This window comes from Odocoileus virginianus, chromosome 7 (assembly GCF_023699985.2).
Source record: "Odocoileus virginianus isolate 20LAN1187 ecotype Illinois chromosome 7, Ovbor_1.2, whole genome shotgun sequence".
In the NCBI taxonomy this organism is placed as follows: domain Eukaryota; kingdom Metazoa; phylum Chordata; class Mammalia; order Artiodactyla; family Cervidae; genus Odocoileus; species Odocoileus virginianus.
In genome coordinates, this window is record NC_069680.1 from 74,308,362 (window position 1) to 74,329,921 (window position 21,560).

General features: G+C 41.3%; 1 protein-coding gene across 3 annotated transcripts in view; it reads right to left on the minus strand.

Annotated features, from left to right (window-relative positions):
• The window catches only part of WAPL (WAPL cohesin release factor), a 73,554-nt gene extending 61,445 nt beyond the window's left edge, over positions 1-12,109 (minus strand). Inside the window, exons 1-2 of one of the 3 annotated variants that reach the window (XM_020915025.2) lie at positions 11,655-12,109; positions 8,401-8,915 (exon numbers count right to left, since the gene is read on the minus strand). In XM_020915025.2, coding sequence (XP_020770684.1) covers positions 8,401-8,893 — 493 coding nt within the window. In that variant the 5' untranslated portion in view covers positions 8,894-8,915; positions 11,655-12,109. Of the gene's footprint in view, positions 1-8,400; positions 8,916-10,991; positions 11,097-11,654 lie in introns of those variants that run through there. The other 2 variants (XM_020915022.2, XM_020915023.2) reach the window with 2 other exon arrangements.
• Positions 12,110-21,560: the final 9,451 nt, after the last annotated feature.

A 21,560-nucleotide genomic window follows, 5' to 3' on the forward strand; every position in this document is an offset into this window, starting at 1 on the left:
ACATTCATTTCTAAATCCCCATCTTCCTTATATACAATGTGTTCTCAGTCACTTCAGTTGTATCCAACTGTGAGAACCCATGAACTGTAGCCCACCAGGCTCCTCTGTCCATGGGATGATCCAGGCAAGAATACAGGAGTGGGTTGCCATTTCCTCCTCCAGGGAATCTTCCCAACCCAGGGATCAAACCAGTGGCTCCCGTATTGGCAGGCAGATTCTTTATCACCGAGCCACTAGGGAAGCCCAAGTTTTAGGGACATTCATTTCTAAATCCCCACCTTTCTCATACACTGTGGTCTAAAAACTGATGTACCAACCCACCTGGGATGAATAATTATTCTCCCACATTACAAATAATGGCATATCACTCACTTCTTCCTAATCTTACTATGAATATTGCTCCTACTCTGGCATGACAGTAAAGAAATAATATGATACATTATTGGCATCCATGCTTAATACCTGAGTTACTCTAATGTCCTAGAAACAAATCCACTGCATGTCAGGTGGTTCTAAATATTTATTGCTTTCCAAATAGAAACTACTATAGCAAAACACTTTCCACTCTTATTTATTATCAATATAGTACCTCCATATTTACAGGTATTAAAAAATAGGAACAGACTGATGGCAGAGCTTTTTCTTAATTCCAGCAATAGTATTTATCCATATATACATGAAATAACTGAAAACAGCTATACCCGTATCATTAAGAGGTACATTTCCAATAAACTTTGCCTTTAAAATGCAGTTGACTAATTATACACTAATAATTAGACTTCCCTGGTGGCTCAGATGGTAAAGTGTCTGCCTACAATGCAGGAGACCCGGGTTCGATCCCTAGCTCAGGAAGATCTGGAGAAGGAAACAGCAATCCACTCCAGTACTCTTGCCTGGAGAATCCCATGGATGGAGGAGCCTGGTGGGCTAGTCCATGGGGTTGCAAAGAGTTGGACACGACTGAGCGACTTCACTGTCACGCTATTAATCAATTTAACACTAATTTGATCAATTATACACTAATAATTGTGGTGATAACAATCTAGAAGAATTTTCAAATACTCTGAACATTAGAATCACAGAAAATTCTTAAAAGTTTACATTTAAACTTATATACGGGGCTTCCCAAGTGGCCTCAGTGAAAAAGCAGCCACTTGCCAATGCAGGAGACATAAGAGATGCAGTTCCATCCCTAGGTGAAGATCTCCTGGAGTGGGGCACAGCAACCCACTTCAGTATTCTTGCCTGGAGAATCCCACAGACAAAGGAACCCAGTTGGCTACGGTCCACAGGGTCACAAAGAGTGAGATGCAACTGAAGTGACTTAGCACACAAACTTACACACAAAAAATGTATGTATTTTGTACTACAAAATTATGAAGAGATGACCATTAACAGACATGTTCATTAGGGTAAAATCCTAAAGGGGAAGTGGCATAGAAATACAACTTCAAGGGATTTCCCTGGCAGTCCAGCAGTTAAGATGCCACACTTTCAAGGCACAGGGGTCAGGTTTGATCCCTGGTCAGGGAACTAGGATCCCACATGCCATGTGGCAAAAAGAGAAAAAATACAATTTCAAAAAAGAAAAAGGGTGCTGTAAATCTTCTGGTTGTTAAAGAAAAACTTCCTCTCGTTTTTTTTTTTTTCGTCTCATTTTTTTAATGTGACTCCGTGCTTCCAATGCAGAGGTCACAGATTGGATCCGTGGCTGGGGAACTAAGATCCTGCATGCCACAGGTGCAACCAAAAAACAAATAAAAATAATATTTTTAAAAATCAAAATATATAAATATAATAAAATCCCAATATTTATAGGAAATTATTTTATTATTTTGCAGAAATTGTATATCCTTTGCAACCATTTAAATTTAGGATCAATATTTTCATGATCAGCAACCCACACCTAGATGGAACTGGAAGCAACTTCATTCATAATCGCCAAAATCTGAAAACTCAAATGTCTTTCAAATAGTGAACAGATTATGGTACATACAATGGAATACTACTCAACGATAAAAATACTGATTCATACAATATGGAATACTCTTTAAAAAAGTATTATGCTAAATGAAAAGCCAGGCTGAAATTGCTACATACTGAATGACCCTTTGTATAGGAAATACTGGAAAAAACAACAAAGCTACAGGGGCAGAAGACTGATCAGAGGATGCCAGGGTTGGAGTTGGGAAGAGGGACCCACCACAGAAGAGCTTCAGTGCAGCTAACCCAGGCTAGGCTTTCCCTAACATTCCTCACTCGCCTTTCTAATTAGCCATTATAAAAATAAATCTGTTAAGAGACCAACTGGGGCATGCCATGTTTCCAGTTGGGACCTTGATGGCAAACTTGCCATCTACGTCCTCCTGTACTGTAACAGTCAAAAAACGTACCTATACTTCTTTCCCATCTTCTATTCAACAACCCACTGCCTCCCGACCACCCCACAGCTTTTAAGTCCAGAGTATCCAAGCCTCAGTGATCAGCACATTCACATACACCTGGGGCTCATGCCCTCTACCACTTCCTTGCCCTAACTGAAATAAATGAAGTGAAGTCGCTCAGTTGTGTCTGACTCTTTGCGACTCCATGGACTGTAGCCTACCTAGCTCCTCTGTCCATGGAATTTTCCAGGCAGAGTACTGGAGTGGGTTGCCATTTCCTTCTCCAGGGGATCTTCCCAACCCAGGGATCGAACCCAGGTCTCCGGCACTGCAGGCAGACGCTGTACCATCTGAGCCACCAGGGAAGCCCTAACTGAAACCTGACTAAGAATGCCACTTCTCATGCAGCCCCTTCCAGTATCTCAGAGGATGGTTTGCAGTTACGCATATGTTGGCTCTCCAGAGCCTTTTATAAAACTACTACTATCCCCTCTCTTATAAAAAGTCCATTCCTTTGAGGCATGTGCCACCTATCTAGATATCCTATAATATTCCTCTTACCTGTCATCTAACAACCTCTTATTCTTCATTTATTTAAGGGTTTTAAACAAGATCTATAATTTACCCTTCCATGCCACTTCTGCTATCACCCTGAATCCTACCAAATTCTAACCCCTTGAACTCCCAGCTCTTTATTCTCCCATCAAGTCTTCTACATTCGAACTTAGTCACCAGTTCACAATTTCATCCAGGAACTTGTCATATTCTAAAATGCTTCAACTCTTAAATATCAGAATAAAACAATCCATAATTACTACCAACTACCCAACTTGCTTGTCTCAGGAATCCTAGTCTCAACTTTTATTAAGACTCTCAGTATACTGACCTCTCTTCTCTTTCTCCTATCCACCTACCCCTGTCCAGTTAGTCAAGTTTAAAGTGCACAGTTCATCATTTCAATCACTCTCTGGTCAATAACCTAAATTCTCTTTCTTCTCTATCTGTTCATTTCATATCTAGTCAGACAAAATGCCAATCCAGCATAATTCTCATTATTCTAGCCAATATTCTGTATTTTGTACAGATTCTGGTTAATAGGGCCTACTAAAGGAGAGGGGAAAACACACTTAAGTTTTCGGTGATAACAAACATCAACTAAGGCAGCAATAATGTCCAGAAATTCTACTCTCTCTAAACAGCTCCTTCCTTTTCCACCTTCTCCAAAATCTTTTTGAACACTTTGCCTCTCCCCTCCAGCCACCACACACATCCTTTTTTCTTTCTCCCTTTCAGAGATGACCTCCTTTGTCACTTTATAAAAAGAAAGGATGGCGGGGAGCAGTTTTGGTTCATAAACAATCTTATCTTCCATCCTCCCATTAAACTCACATTTTCACCCCCCTTTCCTCCCAGCCAAGAAATGCAGCATCCCTTCTCCCAAGATCACTCTCCCTCTCTGGGCTTTGGATCCTATGCTTCAAGACTCATGCAATCAAACTTTCCAGAATCCCTAATATATCTCTAGCTGCCCCTTTTTTTCTCTCCTTCAAACATCTTTATTAACAAGTTGTGTACACCTGCCAAGCTCATTTCCCACTGTGTACACACTGCTCACTGTGTGCTCACTGTGTACTCACTTCTATTCAAGCTATATTAGTGATTATCTGCACTTGTGTTATTACTCAAACCCTGAGACTGAACCTCCTTTCACTAAGAAAATCTTTTACAAGAAACTAAAGTTCTACTTTAAAACAAATCTATTTACTTGAAATTACAGTGTCTCTTTCAGAACTTGCATATTGTTAAATTTCCATATAGAATTTTTAAAAAATTAGCAAACAGAGGGTACCTATTAGCAAAAATTAAGGTCAGCTTTCGTAAGTATTTATAAATGGTTTGGCCACCATTCTTACTAAAAAGAAAATTATTTAAACAGAGGCAAGATGTAACACATAATTTGTTATTTGTCCAAGTTATTTCCAACTTCAAGAGAAAACTCGTACAGTGACAGCCTGTTATTTTAAAATAAAGTTTTAAATACGATCAAATTAAGTTCATTCACATCAGAATACAGCAGCACTGTATGAAAAGAATACTTTAAGTGTTTCTCAGATCTTCAAGTTATTCAACTTCTTTGAAATATGCTCTTACCTCCTCTAAAACGGGAATAAAGCATGCCTTAAATAGTTCCAATTAAAGATCAACTGATATAAAGGGCTTAGCACAAAATAACAACAGGCATCTTACCCTCTTCCCTTACAAGAAGCTGATTTTAGGAATGACAAGTATATTCTATATGACAAATACATTCAAGATCTAAATGAAGGCAGGTAACTCTTACCAAGGCTATACTTGCAGAATTCCTTAATCCTCATTAATCACCTGTACTTTATCCAATGAGTAGATGACAATCTCCTCTCAGGTCACAAGTCCCTGGCCTACTTTAAGCTTTCAGGAATAGAACAATTCATTTCCCTTTCTAAAAACGATCTTCAGTTCTAAATCAAAGTTCCTAATTTCCTGACAGTAACAGCCCTCTAACTTATACAAATACTCAGTACAGTTTTAAGCAAATGGAAAAAAAAATTGGCTACAAAAGTCAGGCATGCAAATTAAGAGCCTATGCCATAGTTATCTCAATATTTGGCAGGATATGTAGACTGAATCCCAGCTGGCTAGCAAGAAAAGTGTGCCAAGTAGAAATACAAGTCTTTGCACACTTTATTCTAGAACCCAGATTAAAAACCTGTAGCAGAACAAAGATGGAAAATAGGAGTATCTGTATATAAAAGGCAAGAGAAGCTTTCTTTTACCCCTAATGCACATAGCTCTGGATGCCAAACTTTATAAGAATACTCCAAGATCTCTCAAAAGGTCAAGTTTTTAGGTCCTGTTAAGTCATTTTTAAGTTTCACACTTGTTTGAGATTTCGCTGGTTTTAATGAAAACTGCAATTAAAGTGTCTACAGATAAAGTAAGATATCCTAAATCTGCTTTAAAATAATCCAGGAGACACAACAGTGTATACAATAGATGGAACAAGATCTGCCATATACTGACAACTGCTGAAGCTAGAAAATAGGCACATGAGGTTCTTTCAATGTTCTATTTTTGTGTGTCTAAAAGTTCCACACTAAAAGTGTGTGGTTTTTTTAAATTAAGATTAGGATGTTTTAGCAACTCAATCCTTGCCTGCAGTTCTCGTTTAGTTTGTACTCTTGCGTGGGTAGTAATCCTGATGGGTTCCCTTGCCCATCAAGCATTTGGAAAACAGCAACCACTATATTCTCATGACCTCACTCTGGATTTCCTCTTTAAATAAGCCACAATCTTAAAAAGCACTATCTGGTATAAAACACTTAAAACAAAGAATTTTAGTAATACCTAAAAGTTAACCATATACTACCCTCCAAAGAGATCCACTTTAAAAATTAAGGCCAGGAAAAATGATATAAGCTTGAGCTTTGGATAAGTCCTTTTCACTGATGTGATATAATTCTGCATCAAAAAATGGTTATGAATGAGCAAGAACATCCCACTGGAAGGATACTAAAGAACCTAACTTGTGCAATTCGAACAGAATGATCATAACATTTCTAACAGAAATAAAATGCCTGTAAATGACCTCCAAAGAATTTCTGAGACCTAAATGGGTACACTTTAATCTCAAGTCCAAAATTTCATCATTCTCAAAAGATCTCTAATTCAAAAAAAAGTTTTGGAACTACTTTAGATTTATAGAGACCCCTTTTATCCAAATCTTAGGTCTGAATCTCTAAACTTCCAACTAAAACAGGAAGGCTTTCTGAATACTAGTAAAAGCAATGACAAACTGACAGACCTAATGCAAAAAAAAAAAAAAAAAAAATCTAGGCACAGAGAGATGCCCAAATTTTAAAGGCAAAAAAGAAAGGTCATAAAGTTCAGAAGTATTCCCTGAACTTATTAACATAAACTTATAAAAAGTTTATGTTTTACATGTTAGGGATAGGGTAAGACCATCAGAATTCGAAGTACTCCCTCAAAGTTCCCTTCTTATCCTACAGCAAGCTACCAGGGGTGCTGTGGCTCTGGATGGTAACGGGAGAGGAGAAAGTAAATATTCACATTGCTACACCATTCCCTTCCGACTAAGGCTGCCTTGTGAAGAAAGAAGAAGAGCAAGATGTTCTTGAACATCTATTTTCTGTACTTTAGTATACACTTTCCCCTCACAAACCCGTTATAATGGAGTTTGGATTCCCAGTCAGTCCAAAGGATCAGCACCAGAACTACAATTTAGCTACATTAGACTGGCAAGCTAAAACCTCATTTTCACAGAAAAAGTTGTTTCCAGTTCTCACTGAACAACTTCAAATGGCAGTCTGGACATGTGTAGGTTTAACAACAGCAAGACTACATAAGCAATTGCTGCCTCTTAATATTTCACTTCCAAGTTCCAGTTCCCCCATACCTAAACATTTATCCTATTGATACCCTCTGCCTGCCAGTGATGCCCTTCTTTTTTCCAAACATGGTGCTTGAGAAATTTTGTCTGTGTACCTTAACCCACTTCACCACTTCTCCATCCTCATCTTTCTCTCTCCAGCCTATCTGCCTCATACTGAGGACTGAAACACTAGATAACTGACATGGAATAGCATTTCCAGAGCCTAACACAGTGGAGGACACAGAGTAGGTGGCCAAAGTTTGGAAAAATCAATAAATGAATCTCATTCCAATTTTGCCACTACCCAAACTGAACTGTTACTTAACCTCTTTGAATCTCATCTATGAAGCTAAGAGAGCTGAATTCAAGTTAGTTTTGGCTCAGTGGTTCTATGATTAGAAAACATTTTAAGAGCTGATCTGGGAAACTGCTTTTCTGCTCATTTTTAATAAAAATTGAACCTAACCTTAAGTTATGAACAAGAGCTCAGGAGAAATGTGGGCAAAGGAAAAGAAGAGCCAAATTAGAATTAACCAAGAGATCAAGGGAATGACAGTAACAGCTGGCTCATCCTCTCATCCAAGGGTGAAAAAGAATGAAAAATGTTCAGCATTTTTTTGTGGAACTTACTATGCTAGGCAAAGTATTTGAGGTGCCTTATAGAAAGACAGTGCCTTATAGAAAGACCCCAAAGGACAAATTCCTCTCAAGAAAACTAGGCAGTTTTGTCTTTAAATCTTTTTAAAATATGAACACTATGTAACCTTTTATTATCACTAAATTTTCCCAAGAAGTCAAGAACTAAGGTTTGCTTTAGACCAAAGTGTGAGCCTTATTGCTCAGCCCTATACTGATAAAGTCCACAAGCTATCTTCCTTGCCATCTCCAATCTAAGCTCTACAGTCTTGTAATTGCACTTTTTTTTTTATCATTTATTACTCTAAGTCTCAAATCCATTACAAAAACGAGTAAAATATATTGTTTTAGGAATAAACACTAGATGCCAGATTTACAGGCTAACATTTTAAAACTACAACTGGTTTTGTAGATGAAAATCTATTAATACAACTTACTACTGGCACCAAACCCCCAACTAATTTCAAATTGCAGTCAAGTTCAATTCTACATTTCCACTTAATACATTCTTTAATCTTTCTAGTTTTGGAAGAAAGTCTAACACCCCTAAACTTAAACCTTATTGTAAATGCCTATCTCATTTTCATTATCAATAACCATCCAAATCCTCCACAGTAATAGAAGTGAGATTTTGTGCAATTCTAACACAACAAAAAGTGATGTTTCTTAACAAGAACTGGAGTAAGGACAAATCAAAGATCATTCCCAAAATGTACAGTCTGGAAACTCCCAAGTAAAATTTCAACTCCTAATTGGTTTCTTTAATTTCTTAAATCTCTTCTACAAAATTATCTTTGGTCCCCATTAATTATAAATGCAGAACGAAAATTTTAGAGGTGTAATATTTCCAAATCTAAGTCAAAATCATTTGACTAAATTACACAAAACTCTCCTGGCTCAGAATAAAGAAAATCATTATGAAGAAGAGAAAAGAAGAAAACCAAAACTTACCTGAAGTCATTAACCTAGCACAGCTACTTCTGCTTGCGTCATCTTCTAAGACACGGTTTGTGCTCTTCTCTTTCCCAAGCAAAGTATCCTCCAAACGTAAGCATTTATCAGATACAACACTGTCTTCACCCACCACATGACTAATTTTGCTATTAGCTTCAAGTACAGAAGTGACGTCTTCCAACTGAGCAGCTTCACTAGATTCTGTATAAGAGGAACCTTTAGCTAAATTCTTTGAAGAAACTGGTAGAGATTCATCATCACTATCAAATCCAAAAGGATCTCCAGTATTTTCTTCTTCTATCTTAGGTTTCTTCGGAACTTCTTGGATATCTGGTTTGAAATTGGGCCTCTTCTGTCCTAATTTAGCCATAAATGTGGTTTCTCCCCACTTTGTGCTAAGGGTGGTCCGTTTGTTGGAAAAGACTTCATCAAACTTTGAACTTCCATTTCCTCCTTTCCTACTGTATGTTTTCCCAAATCTGGATGTCATTTTGACACCTGTTTCATATTCTCTGTGGGAAAAAAAAGTAAGAAAATATATAATCATCAAATATTTAACAAATGTTAATACTGAATACAAAAATAAGAAAATAGGGATTCTCCCCATACAGCTTTTCCACATTCAAGATACAAATCTTTAAAAAGTTAAATAAGAGGAGGGAGTATAGAGAGGCTCATTTTTTATCCTATATATACGTATAACAATCTTTTTCACAAGTACATATTCACAGGCTATTTTCAGAACAAGAAAGTCTAACAACTAACCAACTTATAATGGAACATCGCTTTTTTAAAAAAAAGTTTCACAATGAATCTACTTACTATTCTATCAATTTTACCATAAAAAATAATCTGAATAGGCTAATTACCCTTAATATAAAATATTAAGCACAAAATGTTAATTTTTTCAGAATCTTAAAGATGTCAAATAACTGACTAAATATAGTTCTTTGAAATTTCAGAGCACTTACTCATATGAGGGGTGAAAAGTCAGAAAACTGGTGCTATTTTCTCACATAATGAACCTGCTACTTTTAATCCAACCTCAAAGATCCTGAGTTTTGGTCTAACGTAATATAAACTATGACTTGAAAAATATTCCATACTCGGTCATTTCCCTTAGTGCAAGAAACCATACTCATTCTCCCTTCCTTGTCCTCATAGTGCTGTGCTCATTTGCTGAACTACATTTTCTGAAGCTACTGAACTCCAGCATATTACACTGACTGGACCAGAGATTATTAAAAGAAAAAAAAATGTCTTTATTTTCCTCTCTGATTTAAGACAGGATAAAATGATTTATCTACATGCTAAGTACTAGGGCAAAAAAAAATTTCAGGACAGTAAATAGAGAGTCAAACAAGTTAAGGTACTTTTTAAACATTATCAGTCCTTATCCATTACTCACACTTTGACCTTCTAAAGTTTAAATATCAATAAATTAAATACAACCAAGAAAAAAGGTGAACAATTGACTAAGGGCTTAAAAAAAACTCCATACTCTTGAAATTTGCAACAATCAGAATGATATTCTGACCTATATTTTTGAATGTTTTTATCTATTAGTTTATATGTTTCCCTTTATTAACTTAATCCTCCCAGTTTATAGGGAATCCCTACATATTCAGCAGAGGAATTTGCCCTCCCGTATTTTGGTTAGAAGCCAATTCTAATTGAACAAAATAACACTTAATTTAGTCATTATACCCATCTACTTTAAGAGAAAACTGTTTTTAATTTGTCTGGAGACCTTCTAAGATGTCAAAAAACTTTTTCCTGAAGGATATCTATTTCCCCTCTTACTGTAGATTTACACTAAAGAATCCTGTCTTTCTCGTTAAGCATAACCTAAAAAAACTAAGTGTATTTGGCAGCTACAAGAAATACAAAATAAGTCATTTCTTCTCATTCCTCCTTGAATGTACAGCCCTAATCTCCAGACCTACATTTACATATACACCAACAAAGCTAAAATGTTTTGGATACACTAACATGGTAATTACCTAAAAATGCTGACTAAAGGCCAAACCAAAAACCTAGACTTGGACTACTTTAGGTCCACACCAAAAAAACAAGGTAAAAATGGTCCTAGAACCATAAAGCACTCACTGTGACAAGCTGAATGTCTACCGATGAATACCTGATAGCAAGAAGTTAATTATTTTAACTGATAAATTATGCTTTTTTTTTTAAGAACCTATGCCTTCGACAAATATATATTGAAATACTGATGCAATAATGTCAGTGATTCTCCACCTTTAAGGTGTGTGAAATGGAAAGTGCAGACATGAGAAAAATTTGGTTAAGAGTTAATAACTGTTGAGTCTGAAAGATGAATTACATGGGAGTTCATTATATAATATCCCCTTTGCTGGTCTTTATACAGTGTTCCATGTCTTTTTTTTTTAACTCACTAGACAGACAATTGTAATGGTATTATCTAAGTAAGACTAGAGTGTAAAGTATGTAGAAATTCAAAAATACGTGTATAGACGTATTTGACTTGAAATATTGACATATTTCAAGTATATTTAAGTTAAGAACACAGGCTATCTTGCTCAGGCTTCAAACTCCAAAGATTACCTTACCAAAAAGGAAAGAATGATTCACAACTAAGTCTTCTTGGTCGTTGGGCCTTTGCCTCAGCCCAAAGCTTGTCGAATTTTCGGGGAAGTGCACTGGAATAAAGAAGTCCTCACACTTAACCCCCAACCAAATCCAGCGTCTTTCAGATCTCCACGGGCTTAGGGGCTTCCCTGAAGGAATGAAAGCTGGAAAGGCCAAACCTCACCACCCGAAATCCTCACCTGGGGGCGGCGGTGCGCTAGGAGGTGGCGGGGAGAAGCGGCCCCCCTCCCCATGGAAGCTCACGCAACTTTTCTCCTCCCCACCCCCACCTCCCAGGAAAGGGATGTTGCTTCCGACGCCCCGGAAGCCTCTGCCACCGAATCCCCAGGGTAGTGGAAGGCCTCAGTGGCGGCCAGAGGCGGAGGAAAGAGAGCAAAAGATTTCGGCCTGAAACCAACACACTTGACCGCGCCTGGGGAGGGAAGTAAATCAGCCGTCGCCCAGAAAAAACTCAGAATAAAGGGGAAAAGAGGAAAAAGAGTTCTTCAGACCGTTCCGCTGCCCAACTTCCTCAGAGACCGGGTGGGTGAAATAGAAGGACTTCCATCACCCCCTCCCAGACCCCTGTCTCCTCCACCCTCGGCAAGCTCCGGGCCTAGGCAGCCGCCCGAAACCTCACTTACCCTCGGCGCCTGGCGGGTGCTTTAGCCTCGGGCCGCCTCCGCCTCTCCCGCTCCCAACGGCCCACGGGCGGGCGCCGGAGCCCCGCGCGGGAGAACGGGGCCGGCTGGTGAGCGAAGAGAGGCAAGGGGCTCCGCCACCGTCAGAACCCGCGACTCCGCTCTCTGTAAATAGGAAACCCGGTGAAGGGGGGGGAGGAGCGGCGGCACCGCAACTTCCCTCCCCGCCTCGAGCGCCGCCGGCCGGACCGGGGCCTAGGCCTCCCTGGCTGCCGCCGCCGCTGGAGCTGGTACCGGAGCCCGCTACGTGCCCCCGATGAGCCGCCGTCGCCTCCTGCGCCGCCGCTTCCGTCGGTGAATGGTCAGCGCGAGAGTTTGAACAGGGCCCTGAACCATCTCAACGCCATTTGCGCTCCCGGCCCCCACCTCCTTCCTCCAACAGCCGCTCGCTCCGTCACTCCGCTTCCCACAGGCCCCGCGCGGCCGCCCGACCCCGCAGCCAATCGCGCGGCTGCTTACTCAAACCGCCGCGCAGGCGCCTCGCCCCGCATGCTCCGGCGCCCGCCATTGGTCCGGCCGTGGGGCCCGACGGGAGTTGTAGTCCCGGTCCAAGAGGTCTAGGTGCTGAGAGCCCCGCGCGGGAGCGGGCAGCGGGCAGCGGGCAGAGCAGTTGTGGCTGGCCGGCTGGCCTGGGCTCGCGAGCGAGCGAGCTCCAGTTCCTGGCCCCGCCGGGAGACGCAGGTGCCGCGGGGGAGGACTCGGGGCTCAGTGCAGGCAGCTGTGTCAATCGTTTCCCCTCCAGGGACTCGCCGGTGTCTGGGGACGGTGGGTTCTGCAGCTGCGCCGGGCCTGCTGGAGTCGCCGCCCGGGGGCCGGGAGACCGGGAGCTCGCGGCTCGGAGAGGCTCTTGACCCAGACTGGCTGGTGCTGACCCGGCGCAGTTAATGACGGCGGGAACTGGAAGGCCCGGGTAGCAGGGCACCCGATCGATGACCGCACCCCGAAGTGATGTCGGTCTGGCTTTTTAATGCGCTTCTAGCATCCCCTCGATTCTTACCTTCGTCTTTTCTTTTCTCCCTCAGTCTGTCCCGAAGCCATTAAAAGTGACCCCTGAGAATATTGGATGGTGTTAAGGAATTATCCAACCTTGTTGGATGTGATCACGGTAATGTGCTTAGATTAAGGAAAGAAAGTGGGGGGAATGGTAGAATACTAAAAGTTTTGACAGATAAAATGATCAAGTGTCTGGGAAAATAACTCCTGCAAACACTGGTGGAGGGAAAATAAAACAAGCCAGTGGGATGTTTTTCATTGCTGATGCTGTGTTATTCATGAGCTTATTCCAATTTTTCTGCTTGTATATCTGAAATTTTTCATAATAAAAAATTTTATAAACCAGTGATTTGTCTCTGGAGAAGGCAAGGAGGTAGATGATGGGAAGGAAGAAAATTTATTTTTCTCTATACACCATTTTGTGCTGTTCGAAGTGTTTTCCTTGTCAATGTATTACCTATTCAGAAAACTGTAAAGTCTTGTGGTGATGGTGTTCTAAGACTACGGTGGGAAAACAGCCTTTTAAAGAGTAACACAATTGGTTTCCTCCTAAGAGAGTTGCATGATTATTTGGGCTCTGATGTCCCTGCTGTTTGGTGAGGGGGTTGAATGATGATCCACTTGGGAAATTAGAAAACTACTAATTGTTTTCAGTGAAAAACCCACCTCTTCTTCCACAAAAGGTAATTTGCTTTGAGTGCACCCAGAAGTTGCCAAAATCCTTCAATATATTGGCAAAATCCAAACAGACAAAAAATAGTTCAGACATCCTGGAGCCCTTCCCAACAGAAATTTAAGGTGGATTTTAGCTTGACTGAGCTGTTTTACTTTTGCACAACTGCTTGCAAAATTTACATTCTGACATTTACAGTTTCTGAAATACATCAATACTTGATTGTTTCAAAACCATCTCTTAACTTTATTATAATGGAAGTTATAGCAGGTCTGTGTGTTCCACAGCATGTGACTTTTATTTGGGTCAGTTTTGTCTTTTTAAAAAATTAGCATAGCATCTTGTTTTATCTGTTGGTTTGAAGACTCCCAGCAGAGGTGCAAGCTGCACTTACTATAATTATTTAGATGACATGGTGGTGGGTGCTAATTAAGGGGTAATTATCATCAGAGGCAAAGGCTAAGATCAAAAAGCTGAAAGTGGTGAGGAGACAATTGCAGGATCTTTCTGTTAAAGAGTACTGTGAACCCTCTGGGACCAAATGATGCCCTCACACAGCTCATTACACCCTGGCCTCGCGGGCGCTTGGCACTTAGCTGGGTCAGTGACTTTGCATGAAGCTTAAGTGGAAAATTAAAATTTTTAAAGAAATAGCTAGTCTGTGAAACTCCTTTTGAGAACTTTTGGTGTGGTAGTCATGTTAAATAATAGAACTCAATGTTAAATTCTTGCTACTTTAAAGAGTGACCCCCAGCAGCATAGTCAGAACCTGGAAGTTTGTTGGGAAAAGCAAGAATCTCTGTCCCTACCCCAGCTCCCCCAAAAGCAGAACCTGCACTTTAACAGGATTCCCCCGGGTGACTGGTCCACAGATTAAAGGTTAACAGTATTAGTTGCTCAGTCATGTCTGACTCTGCTACCCCATGGGCTGTAGCCCTCCAGGCTCCTCTGTCCGTGGGATTTTCCAGCCAAGAATACTGGAGTGGGTAGCCATTCCCTTCTCCAGGAGGTCTTCCTGACCCAGGGATCAAACCTGGCTCTCCTGCATTGCAGGCAGATTCTTTACCATCTGAACCACCAGGGAAGCCCCAAAGGTTAATAAGTATTGTTTTAAAGTATATCCATAGCATTTGACAACAATCTAATTTATTTTTGTTAGGATGGGGGAGAACATTAAGAACCTACTATGCATTGGATACAATACCAGTCTCTTGAGGAAGTCTTTTACATCTATTTATACCTGTCATCCCTCTTTTACAAGTGAGATAATGGAGATATTGGCATTTGCTCGAGGTATTGTAACTAATGAGGGAATCAAACTTTTTCTTAGGCATTCGATTCACATTATTACTTACAGACCTTCTTAAATCTGATATTGCTGAAGCCCAGCTGAAGAATTGATGCTTTTGAACTGTTGTGCTGGAGAAGCCTCTTGAGAGTCCCTTGGACAGCAAAGAGATCAAACCAGTCAATCCTAAAAGAAATCAACCCTGAATATTTGTTGGAAGGACTGATGTGGAAACTTAAATACTTTGGCCACCTGTTGTGAAGAGCCAACTCATTGGAAAAGACTCTAATTCTGGGAAAGATTCAGGGCAGTAGGAGAAGGGCGTGACAGAGGATGAGGTGGTAGGATGACATCACTGACTCAGTGGACCTTGAGTTTGAGCAAACTCCAGGAGATAGTGAAAGACAGAGAAGCCTGGTGTGCTGCAGTTCATGGGGTCACAAAGAGTTGGACATGATTTCAGTTCAGTTTAGTTGCTCAGTCGTGTCCAACTCTGCCCCCATGGACTGCAGCACACCAGGCTTCCCTGTCCATCACCAACTCCTGGAGCCTACTCAAACTCATGTCCGTTGTGTCAGTGATGCCATCCAACCATCTCATCCTCTGTAGTCCCCTTCTCCTCCCGCCTTCACCCCATGGACTGTAGACCACCAAGCTCCTCTATCCATGGGATTCTCCTGGCAAGAACACTGGAGTGTGTTGCCATGCCCTTCTCTGGGGGATCTTTCCAACCCAGGGATCAAACCCAGGTCTCCTACATTGCAGGCAGATTCTTTACCATATGAGCCACCAGAGAAGCTCTTCTGGACATGTCTTAGCGAATGAATAACAAATCTGGTACCTGATTTGAAAAAATTGTATGTGTGTGCATTGAGTCTGTGGAAGTTTGCTATATGAATACTGAAAGGAGCCGTGCTAGGGCTCTCCACCCTATGACCCACACTAAAGGCAGGTGGAGAGCTTGCTCACTCCAGGGCCCCTCCTGGGGGGCAGGTCAGACTCTGGATGTGCAGGCTATACCACCACTTTACCAGTTCCCTCCCTGGTTCCACTGAGGCAAACAAACTTGGCCATGGCCCGGAGTTCCATACCAAAGAGAGTGAACTGGACTGCAGTGTGGATAACACAAAGACAAGCAGCTTTTTATTTTTTTTATTTTATTGCTTTTGGTTTCTTAGTTCCCTCAGCTTATCCTCCTGCCCATCCCCATCCCCTGGGTTGGTTCTCTTCACTTCATTTGAATCTGCTCACATACGCACCCAGTAGGTGTTTTTTTCTTCACTATTATGCTTCTGTGTAAAGCTCTTAGATGTCTGCTTTTTGGTTTCCATTCAATCTCATACGTATTCCAGAAACCGAAATGGACCTGAGCTAAGTGTTACCCTTTGATGCTGCAGGCTGTCCTTTGGGCTGCCTATAGTGGAGGACAGCATCCCTGCTACCTTGGGTTCCACTCAGATGGACTCTAGCTGAAAAGAGGAAATCCCACAAAGAAAACTAATAGAAGAATCTATTCTGCCACTGTTGTGCCTTTGTTTCAGCCCTGGCATGGAAACTGTCCAAACTGGAGTTGCTAAATAGAGCTGTGCAGTCTTTTTCTGATAATGTGTAGTAAAATGTATTACAATTTATATAATTCAATTCAGAGAACTACACATATTGGCTGGAGGAAATTTTTCCTTTTCACAAAATGTGGAATAAAATTATCTTAATAAATCATACACTTAACATATCAGTGGTTGTGTCACAACAACCTGCAAGCTGTGGGGCCAACCCTGCCTTTATCTCTGATCCTCCCCAACACTTCTCTCTGTTCTGTGAATACTGGGCTGATAGGCCTTTTCAACTAATCTCTCCCTGACCAGCCTATTTTAAATTGTGACACACCTATTCTCAAATGTTCCCTGCTGCTGCTCCTGCTGCTAAATTGCTTCAGTCATGTCCGACTCTGTGCGACCCCATGGACGGCAGCCCACCAGGCTCCTCCATCCCTGGGATTCTCCAGGCAAGAATACTGGAGTGGGTTGCCATTTCCTTCTCCAATGCATGAAAGTGAAAAGTGAAAGTGAAGTTGCTCAGTCGTGTCCGACTCTTAGCGACCCCATGGACTGCAGCCTACCAGGCTCCTCCATCCATGGGATTTTGCAGGCAAGAATACTGGAGTGGGGTGCCATTGCCTTCTCCAAAATGTTCCCTATTTCCCCCTTATTTTTCTTTAGGGCATTTATCTTTCATCCAACATACCACATATTTTGTATGTTTAGAGGGCATGGATCTTTGCTGAGTAAATAGCCCCATTTCTTTCTTTTGTGTAAGATTATATCCTGAAAGGAAAGTGACAAAACTAAGAGTTTCACATAAACTGTGACTCTGTAAGTTGTTGACTGAGTTTTCCCAAGGGGAAGGGGGTTGCTTTCTGGAACTACCTTTTGTTCTTGCTTTGGATAGGTTTTCATTTTGAGAATTGGGACGATGAATACTACTATAATCCCAATTACCTTGTTTTCTGGGATAATTGGAATATGTTCTCGGGAGGTGGTGACATCCTTTGGGGAATAAACTGCTGTCTAGGTAATTGAAAGACAAAGCAAGGGAAATTCTCAGGGGACAGGCTGCCTGATGAGGATTGGTATCCAGCCATCTCTAAAGGACTGGCTATTTGACCCTTGTCTAGAAACAGCCCTCTTCTCCCCAGGATCCTCTCCCCTCAAAAAAAGCCTATTGGTACTTTCCATCATCAAAACTAAAATCCAACATCCTTACCATGGCCTGTAAGGCCCTGCATGATCTGGCTCCTGAGTACTCCTATCCCTTCCCACTTTGCCAAGCCTGCCTCTGTCTACAACTAGAACCTGCCAAACCAGCTCCTGCCTCAGGGTCTTTGTACAGCTCTTTCCTCCACTGGTCCTGGAGATAAGCACCAGATTCCCTCCCTCACCTCTGCCTCTCTCAGGTCTTGGCCTCCGTGTCTCCTCAGTAGGACCTACCTTGTCCAGAGTGTTTGGTTTAAACCCCTCACCCTGCCATCCCTCACTCCTTATCCTTTCCCTCTTGTCTTTCTCCGTAGCAGTCATGTTTGTTTTACATATTAACTTGTTTATTCATTTCCTGCCAGTAGAATATAAACTATGAGGATAGGGATTGTTGACTTTTGTTCACTGTTATATCCTCAGCACACCTACAATAATACCTCACACAGAGAAAGCATGACGAAAATATTTGTGGACTAAATACCTCATAAATTATGTTGAAGTCTTCCATATCTTTACTTATTATGTTATGTACTTGACCTATCAATAATTGCAAAAGTTACTTTAAAACCTCTCATGGTAAGAGGAAATTTTGTCAAGTTTTTTCTACAATTCTACTTTTGTTTTTATATTTTGAGGATATTTTATTGGGCACAGACAAGTTCAGCATTGTTATAACTTCCTGGTGGTGTTGAAAGCTTTAAGTAATATGGGAGATGAATTGCCAAAATCGCCTGAATTTTCCATCCCTCCCTATACACACACCTCTCGCAATGTGACTTTGCAGCTCCTCCCAGAATCTGGGCTGGCCTTGTAACTTGCCTCTGCCAAAAGAATGTGGCAGAAGTGATAAATAGTTCTGAGCCTGAGCCTTCAGAAACCTTGAATGCTTCCACATTTTCTCTTGGATCCCTGCCTTCACCATGAGAACAGGCCTGGGCTAGCCGGCTAGAGGATGAGAAGACATATGGAAAAGAGCTGAGCTCATCCTACACCAGTCAACAGCTAGCAGATCCCAAACAGGCAAGCCCAATCAGAATCAGCATAGCCACCCACCTGACCTGCAACTACTCACAGTTGCATATGTGAGCCCACCTAGGACCAGACAAACTGCCCAGCTGACTTATAGACTCATGAGCAATAATAACTAGTTATTATATTAAGCCTGTGAATTTTGAAGTGGTTTGTTATACAGTATTATTGTGTCAATAGATAATTGATGGTTAATGCCTCCTCATTTGGGTCTCAGCCCTGGAACAGCTTTCTCGACTACCCTGGCAATCTAAATCTGCTTCCCAGTCTCTGTATGATACGTACTCAGACTCTCAGTTGTGTTCAACTCTTTGCGACCCCACGGACTTTAGCTTGCAAAGCTCCTCTGTCCATTAGATTTCCAGGCAAGAATACAAGAGTAGGGTGCCATTTCCTCCTCCAGGGGATATTCCAAACCCAGGGATGGAACCAGTCTTTTACCGCTCCTGCATTGGTGGACAGATTCTTTACTACTAGTGCCACCTGAGAAGCCCCAGTATAATAGAGGTGTGTTATTTTCTCAATAACACTTGCTGCTCTCCAAAATGATTTATTGACTTCTTTACTATCTGTTTCCCACACTAGACTGTCAATGGTGTGATGTCAGAGACCTTGTCCACTCTATTTCTCTGCTCCATCTTCAGCACCCTAGCACAGTACTTCACTGTCCAGCTGTGTGTGTCCACTGAACACTGGAAACAAGGCTAGTCCAACCTGAGATGTGCTGGAAATATAAAACACTGGGTTTTGGAGGCTTAGTACAAAAAACATATATAAAGTATCTCAATTTTTATATCGATAAAATGTTGAAAATATTTTAAATATACTGTGTTAGGTAGAATTTGTTATTAAAATTAATTTCATTTCCTTTTTACCTTTTTTAATGTAGCTATTAGAAAAAGTAAATTTGTGACTTGCACTGTGTTTCTTTTGGACAGACAGAATCTATAGAAGTTGCTATAAAAGTTCAGTAAATATTTATTGAAGAAAAAGGTAAAAAAATATATTTACAAAAAGACATGGAAGAACCTTAAATACATATTACAAAGAGAAAGAAGCCAGTTTGAAAAGTCCATATACCACTTGACTCCAACTATATGACATTCTGGAAAAGCAAGATGAGTTGAGATAGAGTGATTGCCAAGAGATTTACAGGGAGGGAGGAGGAGTAATGAATAAGTGAAGCAAGAGGTTTTTTTAGGTTAGGGAAAATGATTCTATATGATACTGTAATGGTGTGTACATGATATTATGCATGTGTCAAAACCCATGGAACTATAAAACACAGTGAACACTAATGTAAACTTGAGAATTTAGTTAACAATGTATCGATATTGGTTCATTAATTTTAACAAATACACCATGCTAATGCAAGACTGGGGGTGGGAAGAGAAGTATATGGGCATTCTCTGTATTATATGCTCAATTTTTCTGTGAACCTAAAACTGTTCTAAAAATTTTTTTATTAAAAAATGAATTCACACACATACAATTCACACACACACATAATTTGCAAAACATAAATGGAATAAACCATTTACCTCTTTTTACAAACCTTTGGTGGCTCCCCACTGTCTACCAGAAGTGAGTTCACATCCATTGGTATTTGCAATGACATTGACTGCACCTCCCATTCTGCTTCCTCTTCTCTTTACCTGTATCAGACTACTCAAGGATCTCAAGCCTTCACTGCAAAACTCATTCAGTCCCCTCTGCCTGAAAAGTCTTTCTTCCTCTCCATTTGTGAAACCTTATCATGAATCTTACACTGTCTCATATAAGTCAGTCATTCTCTATTTCGTGTTTCCATAGTTCTAAATTAAAAGTAGATACAGTAAACCAGGCATGTGGAGTTTGGGCAGTTTCGAAGTTTTGTGCCTCTTTCTAGTAAGTTTGAAAAATGGGTATGATGGGTGTATGTATTAATCTTGGAAGTGTTGAAAAAGAATTCTGATAGCCACAGGTGGACAAGAGATTAATATCCTTGAGATGAAAACAGTGGAAGCAGAACAGGGCTATTGAATGTCAGGGAAGATCTGCTTGGGCTCACCTCCTAGGCAGGAGGCAGTGGGATACCCTGTTGGGAGCAGAATCCATCCCAAACAGTGAGGTGGTGGTGTTAGCTGACTGCCTGGCTACAGTGACAGGAGACAGGCCTTTGGGTTGTCACCTGCTCTGAAAGTCAATCTGCCTCTGACTGCTGCTCATCCAAGCTAGGATGCCAGGGTGATTGGATTTCATGTATTTCACTTGCAGGGCAGATGATAGCATAGTAGTGACATTACCATCGCTACTATCATACAGTAGCACCTCAGTAGAGTGTGTGAGAAAACAAGTGAGCAAGCTTCCAGGTGCACAGATTTCCCTACCTCTCCTTTTCAGGGATTTTGGTTCTATTATCCAACCACTATGCTGATGGGAAACTTACTGATTTTCCCCAGGTCACCCAGCTACTTAGGTGTCTTTCTCCAAAGGTTACAGGCATGAAGCATGTACTATCCTGGGCCCTTAATATCAAGCCATACGGAGGAATGCCATTCCTTTGCTGTCGTTTTAAGCCAAAGGTCCAGGCCTACCTGGAAAAGTAAGAATCTGGTTGAGATTTTGGAGGTGTTTAGAGGAAGAGGCCAGGTTGAAGTCAGGAAAGGACTAGTCCTTGAAGGAAGATATATCAAATCTAGGAGACCCTAGGAGATATGTATCTGTGAACCCTGAGGGTCAAGGGGCAGACAGGTGTCTATAAGACCAGGCTTATTCACCAGTTTGGGGCCCACAATGCCTAATGTTAACCAGGTGATATACAGTCTCTTCCCACCCTGTCCACTGGGTCCTCTGACAGCATCCAAATGCTATTGCTGGGATAGAGAGTGGGCTCCTCTGTTCTACACTGTTCCTCTTCCCTTCCCTGAGTCCCTCAGCTGGCCAGGGAATCCACAGCTTGAGGCAGAAGAAATGCAGGAATTGGGGTTTCTAAGAAATGCTTATGAATAACCTGGACCAGGATTTCTTCTGGTGACAAACTCCAACTCTTGGGTGGGAGCCCTCCTGCTCCCTATATACCCTAACCTGGCCCATAGTTTGGGCAGCTCTGAGAGTCTCTGGGCTGAGCAGCC